The sequence below is a fragment of the Nesoenas mayeri genome, assembly GCF_963082525.1.
Source record: "Nesoenas mayeri genome assembly, chromosome: 4".
NCBI lineage: Eukaryota > Metazoa > Chordata > Aves > Columbiformes > Columbidae > Nesoenas > Nesoenas mayeri.
The window spans coordinates 11,194,192-11,212,645 of NC_137540.1; the positions used below are offsets into that span (position 1 = coordinate 11,194,192).

An 18,454-nucleotide genomic window follows, 5' to 3' on the forward strand; every position below is an offset into this window, starting at 1 on the left:
CACTGATTTTGCTACAGAATTTATGTAGCCAACTCAAAGTTCATTCCTTCGAATCATCTATCCATCCGAACATTTCCTAGCATCTGTCTGCAAGCAAAAACTGTCGGTGCTTTTTGCACGACTAACAGCACAATGTTTCTAAATCAGAAATAACTAAATTCACTATTCAGCCATTCTAAACAGGCTATTAGAAATTAAAGTTGGCTGAATTGTGCAAGCTAGCTCAACAATGTAAAAATGTGTTGTTTTTTTTCAGCAAGGAAAAATCGTATCAGAAAATCACAATGTTATCACATTCTGCCATGGTCAAAGAGAGGAAACAACAAGCATCAGCCATTATGGATGAAATACAAAGAAATGGTATAGCGCTGAACACAGCTTACTGTATATGCAATGTCCTCTAGCCCTCCCTAATATATTTTTTAATCATAGAGTTTAACTCTCTTACAGCTTTGTCTATGGGTGTTTTGCCATAAATAATCTTGTGGGAGTATCATGCTGCCTATGGTAACTAATCCTTTTGTAGTTGCCTCTTTTCATTTGAAAGCTATTTTCAGATGAACAACTGCTGTGGAGGAATGAAGTAATCTAACAGCTGATGTACATTCTGCTAGGATAGCCTTTCTGAATATTATTTGGGGTTAATAACATGACTTCATTCCATTTAAAAGGCTATCATGTAAGAAACATGCTGCTCTGTATCCTCTTTTTTAGCTCTGTTTCACGCTGCATTTTGTATGAATGATAAAAAATTTTGAAACAATTGTTTACATCTCTGTACCTTCCTCTCAAGCTTCCTTTGTAACTAACAAATTTTACTAGCATTTGGTAAATTTCTCTAACGCACAGCCACCAATTAATCTGATATACAGAAATCTTACTCTTCTGTTGTTGCACTGATGAAAACGCAGACACTTACAAGAAGGTAGTTTGATTTTCTAAAACAGATTCTTATAATTACAGTTCTAGTGTGACACCTTAAGCAGCAATTTACTCAGTTAAGAATACAAATCTGCTTGGCTTCCATTAGGTATATGCTGGATGCTTTTGGAGACTCTTCCAGTCCTGTGAAACTTGTTTACCATCTACAGCAAAGATCAGGTTTTTAAAGTGATAAGCACCTCACAAGCCTCACTGAAAAAACAGGGAGATCCATCAATATTTAGAATTTATGAAAATTATACCACTCACATAGGATAAAACACTGCATGTTAAATTCCAGTATTGAAAATCTTTCTCGTGGGCTTTTGTTCCAAAGAATCTGTGGATGGTTTCTGTACTCAATCACTGGCCATTTTGATGGCAGGAAGAGCAGAACAAGAGACATAAGGTTTTCAGAAAAAGAAGCTACAAGTTTCAGTGCCTGGTCCTACTCCTGATATTTCCTCTTTATTTTTTCCTGTAATTTCTATTCCTAAGCAAATACCTCCTTCCTTTTTCTGTTCTCCACCGAACACACACTTAAGTCTGAAAGCCAGTCTGCCCTTACAGATTTCATTACAACTTTTTTGTTTGTTTCTTTCTTTGTTTGCTTTTTTGTTGTTGTTGTTTGTTTTGTTTTGTTTGTTTCTTGTTGTTTGGGTTTTGTTTGTTTTGTTTTGTTTGTTACTGTAAACCCAAAGGTTAAAAAAAATGGCTTTTCACATGTTTGGAACCAGGCATTTGACATAGTAAATGTTGATAATATTCACAGCAATGTCAATAAATCTAGCATACAGCCCTTGAAGTCATTGGAGTTAATGGATAATCTGTGCTGATGCTTGGCATTTGCCTCACATCATCTGTCCTTTATTATTTATTATCAGATTTGCTGTCAAGTTTATATCCATACACATAGATACAACAGTTTATCCTACAAGATATGCTGTGATAGGTGGCCACTAAAGCCATACCAGCTCCTTAAGTGTACATTCTACTTTTGCATCTTCTTTGGATGCCTGGAATATTTAAATGTTATAAAAAATATGACATTTAATGAACTGGGTGTGAAGAGAGTCTGAAATATGTAACTGTGCAAGCTCAGTGAAACCAGTTAAGAAACAGAAGGATAACCAAAGTTGTAATCGCACAAAGTGATTTGAACCAAATCTGAACAACTCTTGGAAAAATCAAAAAGAAATCTGTATTTTATATTACTGAATTCAGCTCTATTATTTTTTTTTCCCCTAATTGTTAATTCAACAAGCTTAATCTGAGATCTGTATCTGGCAGGCTAACTGCTGTCTTTCTGGAGTTTGCATTAATATTATTAATGAAGGTCCTGTACCTGGTAATTACATAAAAATTAAATGTACTGTTTCAGCCAGTCTCACGGATCTATGAAACTCTTCATAGTTAATGGAGGTAAACAGTAACAGAAGAGTCTGTAATGCAAGCCCCAGTAGTTTGGAATGACAGCCAGAGAGCATACCTACTGTGTTTTTATTTCAGCCCTTTTTTATTGTAACACCTGCAGGAAAACAGTGAATCTCAAATTCCTTTTTAAAAGATATTCATAGCAGAAACAGTTGATAAGATACAAAATCAGCCAAGTTTTTCTCAGTGTCCTAGATTTAGGCAAGGTTGGTAATGACTGAAAGTTCTCATCTCCTGTTGGCGTGTGGGACATGACTGTGTTTTGGAGATGTTCTATGTGTCATAAAATGCTGCAAGAATAGACAAGAGTAAACCCTCTTATGGTCTAGAAGGAGAGACTGTAGTAGTAAACCGGTATGTGGTTGTAGTGATTTCCCCAACCCCTTGATTTTCCACTAGCAGACTGGATTAATCATAACATTTCTAAGGCTACTTGGTTAAGGTAAACATGTATGTATATACATATGTTTAAGGAGGCCCTTGGAGTTCCTCAGGCTAGCCTTCCATTACACTTAAATATCTATAGTTCTATATGATTTCTTAAATGCATTCTTCAGTAGCTACACAATTAACTATCTTTCATGATACAGTTACAAAAATTTTATCTCTGATAATACAACAAACAGGCTGTCTGATATTCATTATTAAAATTTATAATCTAGATGAAGGTATTTAGAAGTTTGAAAACTGGAGGATTAAAGGGAGAATCTGCAATGAATGCAGGAGGAACTATATAAATAATATTTAAATAGAGTCGGCTGTGATTTTATGCACAGGACTTAGCAGGAACAAATAGAGAAATTAAGATAAAAGGTTAAGATTTGGATTAAACTATGAATTAAACTTCCAGTGTTAGTTTACAATGTCCATTTATGACATTGATGTTTGCTTTCTGTCATCCTCTAAATGTCCTCCTTTTCTCATTCTTCATCACCTCTCCTGCACTGACACTGAAACAATCCATAGACACATCATAAAACTAGACAGATGATTAGATTTTAGTTGGCAAGGGATTCAAATGAACTTCACACCTAAGTTTTTGGGATGCTGCCTGGATACAGAATAATACACAACTGTGGGTTACAGAGTACCTTGAAGCCTTCAGTTAACATTAACAAGAACGGTACACATGTAAGGGAACAGCAAGGCCAAAAATAGTTGACATCCGGCGTGTCCCAGAAGAATACTGAGTGGTTTGGACAGAGATCACCTTGGCACCCTAGTCTCTGAAGATGTACATACTACCCACTCTGTGTACAATAAAGCTTTTTCTGCATGAAAATGTTGCTAATTTGATGGGTAGATTTCTTACTCCTTACTCATATAAAACCATCCAATAGTCCATACCCCTGGAGTGATCTCAAGAAATGACAAAATCAAAATATGACTTGTGGGTCAAGATTTCAGGCCATGGGCCAATAACTAGGGTAATTATCTCAACCACAGAGCCAAACCCCTGCTACTATCTGTCACTGATACAGCTGCATTGGGCAAGCTGAGTCATTTTCTTCCACGTTAAGAACTCCCTGTTTTGTAGTTACCTCTTAAATAACAGGAGGGTGTTAGGATTCTTTGTGTATACTATTTTTAAAGTAGAAGTGCATGCTCTAGCTCCTAATACAGTTAGCTTGCTCCTGCTCCAGCTAAATCAATTGCAAAACTTCAACTGAAATCAGCATGAACAGAAGGGGATGAACAGTGATGCACTCCAGGGCCCACAAACTCATTTGATTTACTACAAGGAAAAGGTTTGTCTAAACAGTTTAGGCTAAATATTTAATGTACTTGTCTCAACTAAGTTTTCCTACCTGTCAGTAAACCACATTGTTTTTCCAACATAAAGTTACTAGGAGACATACGCCATGTTGAACATGCCATGTACTCAAAGTGAAACTCTGAACATAAAAATAACTTCCCCCCCAGCACATGCAATATTAACTTTGACATTAGGTACTTTCTGCAGTTAATTTATGTGCTTCTTGTGTGCTTATTCTGGAAGCAAGATACAGTGTCTTACATATAATTTGCTTCCATTTCATTTTAATGCATTAAAATGTATGTCAAAGTTCAGAATTTAAATCCTGTAGACCATAAGAATATGTGAAGAATAGAATGTCTTCTTAAAGAAAGAACAGAATGTGACTTTGAATAAGTTGATCAAAGAAAAACACCAGACCATTGACATAATCCTCAAAGCACACTGCATCTTCCTATTTTTCATGCTGAAGCTTATGCACAACTGAGGAGAACAATTTCAATTAATAAAATGATAAATATTAATGTAAGTGGCAATAGGAATTGTTTTCTTAAAATTCTGTTCTTACTCTGTGATCTGCTTATTGTTATATTTGTTACATTCTACCACCTTCTAAGCAGAAATAAATTAGTAGAATACAGTTTGTTCAGTGTTGACGTTACTATAACCTGAGGTTTAAGCTTTATCTATAGGATGAGGGCATCTAGTGAGAGAGTTCAGTCACTAATCAACAGTTTGCCGATTGCTACCAGCATCCCAGTTTCCAGAATATTACCACAAAGGTGACCAGTAGAATCTGTGATATTCAGAGTCCTCCATTTACAGACCAAATTGATCTCCCCTTCCCCTGCTTGTGCATCTTCATTTTCAAATGCCCCAGGAGGTCACTAAATTAAAGACAAAGATAGAATTTTTTCCCAAGCAGTGAATAGAAGAATATTGCACCTAGTAATTCAGTTTCCTCTTAGAGAGAACAAAAAAGAAAATGTTCTAAATGTACCAGTTCCTAGATGCATATTGTAATTCTTTGTTAAGGCTCTAATTTTCAACACCTTGAGCCGTATTTTGAAAGCTGCTTTAAAAACAGCCTAAAAATACTATTTAATACAGACTTTCTAATGTAAACTTTTCTCAAAGTACAAAACATGCCCTGGATTTCAAAAGCAAGCAAAATATTAAATAATAAGTGTAAATAAAATGTTTATAAGCAAAAATAAACTGGTAGGTGTGTTTAAAAATGGTTACCTGCTTATCTATCCAATGCAGTACACACAAAGCTGAAGGTTTGATTTGGGAAAACTGGGGTCTGATGGAATTCTGTTCCTGGTTTCAGCAGAAGCCAGTTTTTACCAGTTTGCTATTAAGACAGTGTGTAGGAAATTACAGATCTGATTTTCATAGTAGCTGAATGCCATTCAACAAGTAAATTTGGAGCTTGGGGTGCTTAGTATCTTCAAAAAAAAAAAAAAGCAGGTTCATGATGTTCAATACTCTCCTCCAAAATTTTGGAAGAATGATTAATTTCACTAACACCATCCAAAACTATGTTGTGTTAGATAAGTATGCATTAACATGTTGGATTTCAGGTGTAGGGTATGCAATATCACGTATTTAAGAAAAACAGAGGTATGTATTTATCCGTTGTATTGCAGTTTCACCCAGCTTAAACCTTGGAAAAAAGGTCAGCACCCCCAGAGATATAATGGTAGAGGAACTATCAACACTCAGCAACAGAGGTGCAAGACTCTTCAAGAGACGTCAGCGGAGATCTGACAAATACACGTACGAAAATTATCATTATGTAGCAAACAAGACAAGAAATGTAAGTATCCTGTAAAAACTTATTAATGGAAAAGTGAGACTAGCCTGGGGTTCTCTTGGTGCTCATGACACACATTGTGCATGATTTATTTGTAGTTTCAGGAAGAATAAAAACAAAATCTTGTAGTAGAATGAGGCTTATATGAAGTGAGCCATTTGTATTTTATTGAGCTCCTACAGACAAAGTATCTGAAGACTTTAACACTTAAGGATTTCAGATTCAAACTGTTCTAATTCAAACTGATTCAGGTTACTAGTGATCAGAGTGCTTATCCTGTAATAATTGGCTCATTGGCTATTGAAAATTAACTAGTTAATGTTATTCAAAGGCTGCAAGAAATAAGTCTGCTTCACGCAACTAGTAAGTATAATTATTAAAATAGGTTTGTGGTCTCAATGTGATTTCCAGGTAGCAAAAGGGCATTAATACACCTCTGGCCTGCCTGTCTCAACAAGGAGAGAAAGGATGAAGCTCATCACCAAAAGACAATTATTCTTTGAACTAGTCCTTCAGGAACTGGGTTGAAGCATTAGTGATACCCTGCCAATCCTCATGGCAGGAACTAAATGCAACTGGCATTCGTCTCATCTGTGGCCTTTGGAAAATATTTAAACCTTTTGCTTAATATCTGAAAACAGAGACAACAACATTCATAAATTTTACCTAACTCTCCAGCCAGCTGTGAGGTTGAACTATCTGAACATGAATACTCTATGCTCAGTCTAATACAGCATGTAGACAGTCCCTCTAATTTCAGTATTGTATTAAATTCTGCTTCCCAGTTACATGTATGCATCCCCACTGATTTCAGATATGAAGGTACATAACTAAAGAGGCAGAATTTGTCCCAGTACTTTTAAGTCACTTTGAAGAACTTTCGCTACAGAACTTTGTTATTATTATTTAACCTAGGAAATATTTCTTTGGAACAGCAATTCCCTTTCCCTGAAGCTTTTACAACTAATCATTGCATAGCTGGTGCTATGATTGTGTTAGCATCCAACCCCTATAGAATTGATGCAAAGATTTTGACTCAATTCTTCCTGAATCTTTTCTTGGGATAAGAAAAATTGTAACTACATGTAATGTGTTGTAGTGATGTAATCGAAAGTTTGTTTCAGTATAAACAGGAAAATGTATTAATCAGAACAGCAAAACACCAAAGGGCTTACTCATGTTATGTTGCATTTTACTAAAGAAAACACACACACACTTATAAATTAATCAGAAAAAAAAATGAATACAATTTATTGACTCTAAGGAAACTTTTTGTCTAGTTGCATCTCATATAGAGGCTTTGGGAGTAGATAATAGAAGAAGCATTTGCAATCTACTGTTGTCCATGCTAACCAAAATGTTGATGGATTTCACAACATTCAGAGAGGCTGTTATGGAAGCTGAATTCAATATTTCCAATATCACAGCTGAAATCTCTAAAACATTTTTTTCTCTTATTGAAGAAGGAATTTTCTATGCTCCGTTGGCTGTAAAGGTTTGTAATTCTGTGACATTTACATTTCCCAAATAAAAAAAATGAACTTTACTTGGGAAGAAAAGTGTGTCTTAATGCCCCATGCCACAGAAGAAAAAAATTACTTTTAATTTGTTATGGTGCAGATATTTCAAACTTCTCTTCATCACTCATTCAATAGAAATCAAATTACACAGGGATTAAATTACATCATGTTTGAGTTTTGATAAATCTGCCTTTTAAAAATAAATCTGCACAAAATAAATCCCATATAAAAAATCTGCATAACTCTATCGAACACCTAAAACTATTATTAAAACACTATGATTCAGAAGCCCATCTATGAATACTGTCTCTCTAATGTCTCCTTCTATTGAGTGTTAGAAGGTACCCAGATAAATTCTGAGCACACCATCAATCTCATCAGAATTTCTGTATCCAGTTCAGTCTGACAGATCAGTTCCCTCTAGTCTACTTCTTCCTACAAAAACAGAGTACAAGTGCAGTAGAGTCAGTATGATGTTCTGCCATGGGAAGTAATGAAGCCTTTTTGGTTTCTGTTCCTGTCTCTTAAATGCCTATTTAGCCACCACTGGTGGTGTCTTCATCATCTTTATGATTCTGGCTGCCAAAATTAATCTCTCTAACATACTTCAGGATGGCTACAAAACATACTGCCTTGATCTTTTTTTGTTTCAAGGTTAAGCAAGTATTATTTGTTTGCTTTCCTACTTTAAGAAACTCTTACTATAAACCAGTCTATATTTAAATTGCTTTTAGCCTATGTGTCATAGCTAAAATAAGATACTGACTTCTTATGAGACTCTATATTTATGCAACAATGATTAAGCCTTTGGATGTTTCCTCAGAACTGATGACCTGATAGGAGGGTGGAAAATAACAGCATATCGTTAATCTCCAGAAAGTGATCGGTACTGAATTTGTTACTTCTATTATAAATAAAGGAAAAGAAAATCCCAAACAAAAGCAATTAAACAAATGCAGTGAGTTTTCAACTAATATGGGAAGAAAAGCTTTGAAGAATCAGTGCTTTGAAACTCAAATGGCTCAAATTTGCCAGATTTCTTGAATCTTTGGTTAGCAAGGCTGCTCTGTCTGGCACATAACAGCTCCTGGTGCCTAGTGACCTAAGGAACACGTTAGGGGCCACTCTGCCAAAGTGACCAGATCTGGCCTTTGCTGTGAATCACAGAGTCCACAAGCACAGGTAGAGGTTGTGGTGGCTGGTGTGAGTAGCAGATGGGATGAACTCTCTTTGTAGACTGCACATCGATATTTCAATATCCCAAATGTAGGAAATGGTCAGACAAATCAGTTGGATTGTTAGGAGGCTTCAGGAGACTTGCTGATCTATCATAGCTCGCACCACCTCCAATACTTTCAATATAGTATTCACAGACTTGTGATACAGACATTTAGAATTGTGCTGGGATACTGTTCTTAACACTGAAAAATGATTCATTTTTGCCTACATAGCCTGGGAAATGCAATCTAGCAAACAGCCTACCAAACACCAGGATGGTTGGCCTTTGGATAGTATACCCTGGATCTCATATCTGGGCTATAAATTGGAGTCACACTCCAACCCTCAACAGAGAATAAGAGGCTTGTGTTCTGTTTTGCTGTTTGGTTTTGGGTTTTTTCCCCTCTGGTTGGTTGGTTGGTTTGTGTGTTTTTTGTTGTTATCTTGGTTTGGTTTGGTTGTTGTTTTCCCTGTGCTGTCAATGATATTTATTTCTATTTGAATGCAGCATGGAGAGCCCATGCCAAGTATTAAAATGGACGGCCTCAGCGTTGAAGGAATTCCCCAGCATGCCCCAATGACACCTCCTAATACACCTGATCCCCGGAGCCCACCACATCCTGACAACATTGCCCCAGGTAATATATGAGTTTACAGACATTAAATATACTCAGTTCCCATTTCACAGCAGAGGAAGGACCTCTTTATAAAACAGTATCTTTAACAAGAATTTGTTAGTGGACTTACTATTAGAAATCAATAAATTCGAATCAGATAATTATTCACAGAAATGTAAAGCAGTGCTCTTTGATTGTTTCTGTTCATTTTTTAAGATTTGACATGCCTTCTGTACTGCTTTTCCCTAAACTGAAAACATGCATTAATATCAGGAGAGACTGCTCCTATATTTACTGATCTTATAAACACTAAGAAACAGATCCTCAGATTTTAAATCAGATTAATACAGTGATTTTTTGTTTCCAAACCTTTCTTTCCAGTATGCAACACAGTACTCAACAGTCTGAAAGTTGTCCATTGTAGTTTAATTACCCATAAATGTGAATCTGAAGTCACTGCAGGTTTTGCTAGAAAACTTTACAGATCAACTCAAAAAGGAATTTGCCTCTGGCTGTATAAACTGTTCTTTTTTAAGTCCTTAACTGTGAGGATACTGTTTTCTTTATTTAAAACAGTGAACCACAAGAAGGCCTTATTTTGTATTCTTTAAAGACCAAAGAAGGGTAATTTGTTTTAATTAATTTATTCAGCGATATAGCCCTTCTTCCTGTTTATGAATTATCCATGAGCAGACTGGGGTTTTTACAAATTCATTCTTTGTTCAGAATTACTCAATGCATGTTTTGTGCAGACCTTTTCCAGACTATGTAAAGTAGGTCAACGGTGCTCTGTAAGTGACTACTGACACTGTGCATCCATGAGTCAAATACAATGAAAACAGAGGTGACTTCCATTGCTAAGACATGACAGAAATCTTCAAGACTTTCTTTAGGCAAAAAAAGATTTTGTTTACTTCTGGCAAAATAAGTAGATACTAAACCACAGAAGTCTTTTAAGCTTATAGAAGAAAATAACATTGATTTAAAGAGCTAGATGTAGCGGGTAGAATAATTTCCCTTGTTTTTCAAACAAATAGTATAACTCATATAATTGGGTAATACCTTGCTGGTTTTAATTCTTTAACTTGTACATTATGGTCTGGCTCTGTGCACCCCTCACTCCACTCCCAGTTTATTCCTGCCATATTGTACTTGGCTTTAGAAGAAAACACACTGAATATGGAATTTACTTAGTAAAATTCTGATCCCAGCCTGATCCTCAGATTATTATGCAGAGAAAACAACTGATTCTTCACTTTTTCAGATAATGAAAAGGACCAGAGAACCAAGTAGGCAGGACATCTTAAAGCATCTAAAGTGGAGGTAAAAACAAAAACTCCACTATAATGGCTATGCTCCTAACTCTTTTTAATACTTTTGGAAAAATTCACCCAAAGACTATATAATTGTCTTAGTTTTAACCAAAAGGCTGTTTTAAAAATCTTTTTATTAATTCAGCCCAAAAGCTGTGTAGATATAGTCCGGCTTCAAACAAACGCTTATGGTGATAAAACCAAATTTATAGAAAACTAAAATAAATTTAGCCTCAAAAGAGGGTAGAATACTTGGGAGCAGTTATCTAAAAGGCTACAAATTCCCTCTTCCCAGCATTCTGCTTCTACATATCTTTGGCCAAGTGACTTGATCCAATTGTTCATTTTACCTGTGAAATGATGGTACTTCCTAGTTACATAGGATGATGGTAAGAAAGCAGAAAATGCAAAGTATTGTTATAATGGTTTTACCTTGATCGCCTTGTAGGATATTCTGGACCACTGAAAGAAATTCCTCCTGAAAAGTTCAACACTACTGCTGTGCCAAAGTATTATCAGTCTCCCTGGATAGAAGCCATTAGGGATGATCCAGAGCTGCTGGAAGCTTTATATCCTAAACTTTTTAAACCTGAAGCAAAGCCAGAACTGCCTGACTACAGGAGCTTTAACAGGTAATTCTGAATGGACACTGAATTTTAAAGTGCAGAGAAAAATTACTATGAAATGAAATGTTTCTACCAGCTGTAAAAAAACTCCACCACCTGTGTTTGCAAGTATATGCATAAAAATGAACACATACACACACACACACACACACACACACACACACAGATTAGAAGTGGCAAACAAGATCTTTATGGACCTGAAATTAAATTCTAGAACCAAGTATGTAAGATGAATTAAGGAAGGAAGGAAGGAAGGAAGGAAGGAAGGAAGGAAGGAGAGAGAAAAAGAGTGGAGGAAAGAGAGGGAGAAGGAGAGGAAGGGAGAAAGGGAGAAGGAAAGGAGAAAGAAAGAGACTGAGGGAGATAAAGAGAGAGAAAGAGGGGAAAAGAGAAAGAAAGCAAGATAATACACCACCATGTTAATAATTAATCTGTGGCACACTCTTCTCAGCAGACAAAGTGACACATACAACTCAGAGAGATGTGCCACAGCTGCTGACATTGGAACAGTAACAGCACAGTCTAGGTACTATGGTTATTGTAACTGAAAAATAAACCAACAAAAAAAACCACACCACTGAACAAAAAAACCTGCCAAAGATACATACACATGGAATAGAGGCAGAATCAGTTCTCCCTCTCACAAGACAGATTCTGAGTCCAGCATGCAAGTCATTACTGTGAAAGACAGGATCAGACAGGGAACAGAGGCCCCATTAACACGGGTGTGTGTATTGAGATGGCATCTGATAGCTTCTTTGTAGATTTTTAGCTGCTCTATGGGCTCATATTCTGTTAGCTGTTCAATTTATTTCTATGAGGGTTTTTCTCCATGTATGACACGGCAGAACTGTGGCACACCACAGTCCAAATTTCATGTAAGGGAAAGGTCAGTATTCTCTCTTGTAACTGCCATAAAAACTTAAAACTCAGCACATAAATCCAGATCTAGACTGTGAAACTGGTAAACTCAAAACACAAGGCATACAGATATAATCCAACACAACTCTCCTCATGGAAGAAATCCACACCCAGAAGAAGATTAAAGGATGTCTGGCGGACCTAGAAAAGCTGTTTATTAGATACAGTATGCTCAGATTTATGTTTTCGAGCAAGAAGGAGTAGATCCAAAAAGAAATAGAGAATTCACAAAATTGAAATTCAAGATACTAGCCTCTTGGAGAGGACTTTACAGCCATGACTTAGATACCTACACTCCTAAAAATGCACAGGAGAGTGAGATATCTGATTACGGGATTCAAACCAGCGCACTGCATACCAAGCTAAACAACAGACAATATTACAGTGAAGACTAAATGTGACTTAAATTTCTCTTTGCTAAGGCCATCTGCACCTAATTCTGGCTGCATGCCTTCAAGTCAGGATTAGATTAAGGTTCCCCTTTCCAACACCGGAACAGGGGTCACATAAGTTCTTTTAAAATATGTATAAACAATAAGGTTCATTTCTTTGGAAAGAGCATTTTCCTGGAATGTGGCCAGTCAGAATGTGTGACAGGAATGTCAAGCCCTGAGGAGGGGTGTAATAACCCAGTTTCTGGCTCTTCCACAGAAGAGGTAAGAACATTCTTCCCTTTGCTTATTAAGACCTGTGCCATAGTACAGAAAATATATACTCCTTCTCTAGCTGAACACTTAAGAAACTCACTTGGGGAAAGAGAAACCAGGGCCCACATCTGAGTTGCCAGACCTTTAAATACACTTTAATTATTACCCAGTAAAGGAAACAAAGAAATTTAGGAGCAGAAAGCAGGATCTATAGTCTTTTGCTATTAGTTGTACAGCCTGATGTCTAGGCTAAGAGTCCCACTCTGTCTAATATAAGTAACTTTTTATTTTTGGGTAGCATTTTTGCTGGTTATGGCATTTTCTGGGGCACTCAGGTCCACGCTTACAAAGAGATGCCCTCAGGCTGAAGAGAATCCAAATCTCAAAATCTCTTGCAGAACAGCTCTGGTCACAGACATACCATTATCTGACACAGAAGTTCAACACCAACAGCCATGGATTTTGAGTCGAAGTGCCATGATATGCTATTTTGCTCAAAGCTTGCTGCAGTAGCATATCATGTGTGTTTTCAAGCATGGAAGTTTAGGCAAGACATAATTAATTAGAGAATCACAGACGAGCCTTGGTATGAGATAGGTGCAGCTGCCAGTAGATCTAAGATAAAGGCAGATCTGTACAAGCACTTGTACAAGGAAAATACGAGGCATCTCAGGAATTTCACAGCCTATGGGCTTACGCATAGGGTGAGATATCTCTTTGGACTTCTGTGTCTAGATGCTACTAAGTCATTCTGTGCATCTAGGTCACAGCATCCTTGAATTCTTTAATTGCAGTCTTGGAGAGAAAGCAAATGATAGTGTATCAAACAAATTAAAGTGTGATATAATGACACCATTTTGTTATCGGTGAGGGTATCAGTCAAGGCTTTCTATCATGCTTCATCATTCGGCAAAGTGCCTTTATGTTTATTCTACTGCAAAACACTGGTACAGTCACCATTAGTCAGGTGGGGGTGTGGTTAACAGTAAGTGTGATGCATAGGACTCCCAAAGGAAATGGGACTTGCATTCTTCCCTGTTCATTCAGTGGTATCTGTTAAAATGGCATTCAAGTCTTTACAGGCCATATTAAGGTTCCCTTCAGCTTTCCTTGTTACACAATCAACTGCAAAAGCAACAAAACTTTAGCAGCTAGGATGTCTGATGTGTTGGAATAGGTGCATGCGTGGCTTAAAAGCATATTCAATACCGAACATCATTCAGATAGGCTTTTTTCCATCACGAGCAATTAAGTCTCTGGACTCATGGTCTCTAGATCATGTAGCAGTGCAGAATCTAGGACAGCAGCAGAATCAGAAGCTTTTGAATTCATTAGGGTATTAGTTGGGGTCTAATAAGATCCCTGAAGGTCTGCAGGGATCTTTCAATGCTGGCAGGCCCATGAAGGAAGAAGTGGTGGCAACAAATGTCAAGCACATTTGTCTTCTGAGGCAGGGCTTTCTGCGAGACATCTAGTACTGGTTTAACAGCACATAGCACTAGACAGAACGCAGGATCAGAGAAACTGGGTTTGAGGATCTCTGAACAGGTTGTTCAGACACGACTACCCATCTTCCTCATAGATGAAAATGAATCCGTGTTAGCAGAGAAATGCTGCAGAGTCATGCCACCTGATTTCTTTTGGAGATTAATTCCTATTAGGATTTAAGCACTATTTACTGGTGAAAAATTTTCTTGCCTCTTTTACCAGTGTGGAAGCACCTAGTAATCATCTGTGGGCAAGACAGCATGAATCTACATTTGTTGAGGAGTTTGTAATATTAATGAAATTAGTACTTTTATTCCACCTGTTTTCTTGGAGCTGGATAAAATGTCAAAGTTGGATTATGAGTGACATACAAAGCACTACATCTTGCTCACATAAGACAAGCAGGTCCAACTAGTTCTGCCTCTTCTACCAGATAAATTATTGCTCAGCTCTCTCAATTCCTAAAGACTATTGTTTAAAAGCACTACAGGAATCCTGTGCATCTGGAATGTGCTCTGCTTTTATTGATTAATGGATTACAAACTCTATTGTAAAAATGCTGAGATTCAGAGTCTCAAATGAATTCTGGTTGCCTAACTTGAAGTGATGTGAGATTCGTGGAAGCTGGGTGTTTAGCTGGTTCCTTAGCACCTAAAAACCCTTGTGAAATGGGCATTAGCTCTTGCATCATGAAGCTCTGAGCATTTTATAGGGTCAGGTTCTCTGCTCTTCTGTCTCCTCTTTGCACAGAATTAACAATAAGCAGAACGTTCTAAGAATGGTAGTCCCATTTTAAAACATGACACTCACATTTTTGGAAATTATGTAATTGAAGCTGTTAATCCAACACAATTAAAACATTTCTTCAGGTTTTCCCAAATAATCAACTACAAGTAGTCTCTTGTGTTGAGATAATACAATGTTCAATAAGAAAGATTGTGGAAAACAAAACAAAACAAACAAGAAAAACAACAATAAACTCCATAACCAGAAGCCCTGCTAAAACAACAGCTAAAAATAAATGTGTTTGTGCCCGCTGTTGTTAAATCATTCACCGACTTTTTAGGAATATACAAAGTGAATATTAAACACTCTCTTGTATTAAACACTTCCTGGTGCCACTTCCTATGGCTCTGAACCCGCATTTCTGCCCTTATGATGAGCAATGTCTACTGGAATTTTTTACACATGAGTTTTAGGCTTCTATACAATGACTCAGAGCTCAAGTGATACAGTTGATGTGCACACAACACAGGACATTACAACACCATGTTGTCAGACGAGTTACTGCTCACAAAAATATACTGCTGCTGCAAAGGAAAATTAGCATCAATTAGCCCACTACTGTACTCTCCTTTATGCCAGTTATCATGTGCTTCTGCCTAGCATGCAGGAGTGCCTAATTCTCTGAGGCCAGACTTTGTATAGGAATACATGGGTTTTTTTCCCCACAAAAGATATTTAAATTTCCACAGAATGCCCCTCCGTTTCTGTTAGCTACAGAAGAATGCTGTATTTAAAACCAAAATATACTACAAAGAGGAAGTTTTACACTTTAAAATTGTTTTGGATTTTATACAGCTATTATTGTTCTGTTCACATTGATTATACCTTTAATTTACATATTGATAAGAATTAAGTATGATAACAATGTGAGAATGTATATCTTAATTAGAGCAGCAATTAAAACAATTGTTATTATCCTGTAAGATGTAGATCACTACATTCACTCTGTGCCAATTACCAAGCAATTATTTTTAATCAGTATCATACAGTATCCAATTTGACACTGTGACCTAGAAGACAGTCTCATAAGAAAAGCTTGATACCAGAGGCACTTCATATAAAGAATTTCCTTTGACCTCAAGAGAGCTTAATGGCTAGACTGGCTGCTGCTGCAAAATCTTGCCTTGTCTTCATTTGAGAAACAGTTTTAGAGCTTAACCCAAAGCCGCACTCATCTGTTAGTATGTGTGCATGCCCAGAACTTTCACGATCTTACAGGATTGATTGGAGTTAACACCATCCTCTTTGACAAATGCTGCTCATACTGAAAATCAGTGAATTATCTGTGTAATGACAGAGCAGTACCATTTCTTTTAGGTCATGGATTCATTTAGCTGAATTAATCTCTTTATTTTTGTGTACTTTGCTGTCCCTAGGTTTTATCTATAGTTGTCTTGCTAAAAATCCGACTCAGATCTTCAAATAATTTTAGTTTCTGTTGGTATTGATTTGCCTGGGCTTCTGCTGTAACACCTGGAAACACTGGAAATATATACCAGGAGATCTGGTGTTTTGTATCAAACACACAAAACCTGTTGATGAAATTCTATTTCAACAAAAATTCCTTTTCACATGCCACCTGTACATCACTTTGTAGAAATCAGGTGTTCATATGTAGTTTAGAAATCTGACACTCTCACCTGGTCAGAAAATATTCAAACAAAGTTCTACAGCTGATCAAAATGCACATGTAATAGTCTGTTTAGTCACATTTGCTTATACAAAGAAGTCGGGAAAAAAGTAGACAGAAGCTCAAATATAGAATAATCATGGGAGGTATTTGGAAACACTGTTGTTCTAAAATGTTTGCAAATACACGTAACAGTCAGTTCCTGCTTACTATTTCTTATCTTTTACTTTCTATAACTTATCGCCTGATGGAACATTTACATTTAAATAGCATGAAAAATACTGTCTGCAGACTAGGGGTCACTTTCAGCCAGTGTTTCAAGGTTTAGTTACACAAACATTTTCTTCAGAAACAAAACTGGTGTAAGAAGTCCTCACCCATTCCCCTCCTTTCCAGAGCCTGTTGTCTTTGGCTGTTCCTCTCTTGCTTCACATTACACTTTACTGCCTCCTCACTTGTTTTGCCACGATTGTATGAGTGTAATGATATAAACCAGATTTCTTAAATAATTTGGATTTTAAAATGCTCCTTTGTTTTCAAGGGTCTTTGTTTAACCCAGATCACATAAGTGACTCAAGCTTATACAGCACCACCCACACATATTCTAACTGGTACAACAATATGGTGCTGAAATGTAGTGTAGCGGGAGGAACAAGCAACTGGGGATAGGAGAAAATGGGGTGAGAACTTCCTAAACTAATTAGCTACTAGAGAGAATGTGTTGAACTATGTTTTCAGACTTATCAACTCATCACCAACAAAAGAAGTTCAGTAACTGTGACTCACCAATGACAAGGTTTTCTTGCAACATCTTCCCTCAGCTTTTCCGGGCATTTGAATTTGAAGAAGGCTGATCTAAGGGAAAATAAATCAGATTTTAAAGAGAATTTGCCAGAAAAACAATCAGTGTACTTTCCCCAAAAGCCTGAAAATGTAAACGAGAAACTGTACCAAATCTGCATAATTAAACTAGCTTCTGTTCTTTTCAGCTCCTGGAAGGAAAACAGATCTTTTTAAACTCATGTTTCACTTTTATTTCTCTAATATCTACAGGGTTGCCACTCCCTTTGGTGGTTTTGAGAGAGCATCAAAGTTGGTTAAATTCAAGGTACCAGATTATAATCTACTGATGCTAAATGATCCCAGATTCATGATCCTTGCAAACCCTCTCGCTACCAGAAGATCCTTCAATAGGACTCCTAAAGGATGGACGTCCGAGAATATTCCTGTTGTGTTCATTCAGCCTTCTGATTCTGACACTGTTCCAGAAACAGAGGACCTGTGAAAGAAGCTGCACTCTACATCGTACAAAATGCTGAAAGCTGCACATCCATGTATTTTTGGTCCAAATATTACTAAAGGCTACTGACAAAATTTCTCCTTGGCAGCTGGAGTATAAGTATTAATGTCTGATGCAGTGTCTCTTTTCTGGCACCTAGTTTCATCTGTATACATAATACAAATAAAGGAATTTGGAAATGTCAACTGAGATTTTTTTTGTGTTTCTACATCTTCTCTTACTTCAGTGAAAACTACAATATTTCTAAAATGTTTGTTTGCCATTTAAGAACAGGTGTATTAAGAAAAAAGAAAAAATGTGACACGATTATCAAGGGATTTTATTTGATAAGTATGCTGATTATGGCAAAATAACTGAGCGATACCACAACAGTGCACTCAGTGCACTCCAAATACTGCCCGCTCAAGATAAGCTCTGACAAAACAACCTTTTCTCCCAACCCCACTTTCAGCCAAAAT

At 36.8% G+C, this 18,454-nt stretch overlaps 1 protein-coding gene across 1 annotated transcript; it reads left to right on the forward strand.

Moving 5' to 3' along the window:
- Nucleotides 1-284: 284 nt before the first annotated feature.
- Nucleotides 285-17,981, forward strand: MYOZ2 (myozenin 2; the record flags this gene model as incomplete). The annotated part of the gene is made up of 5 exons (XM_080343727.1): nt 285-360; nt 5,764-5,933; nt 9,177-9,306; nt 11,047-11,230; nt 17,750-17,981. 5 exons carry the CDS (start codon nt 285-287, stop codon nt 17,979-17,981), a joined length of 792 nt encoding a protein of 263 aa, XP_080199853.1.
- Between the last annotated feature and the right edge of the window lie 473 nt (nt 17,982-18,454).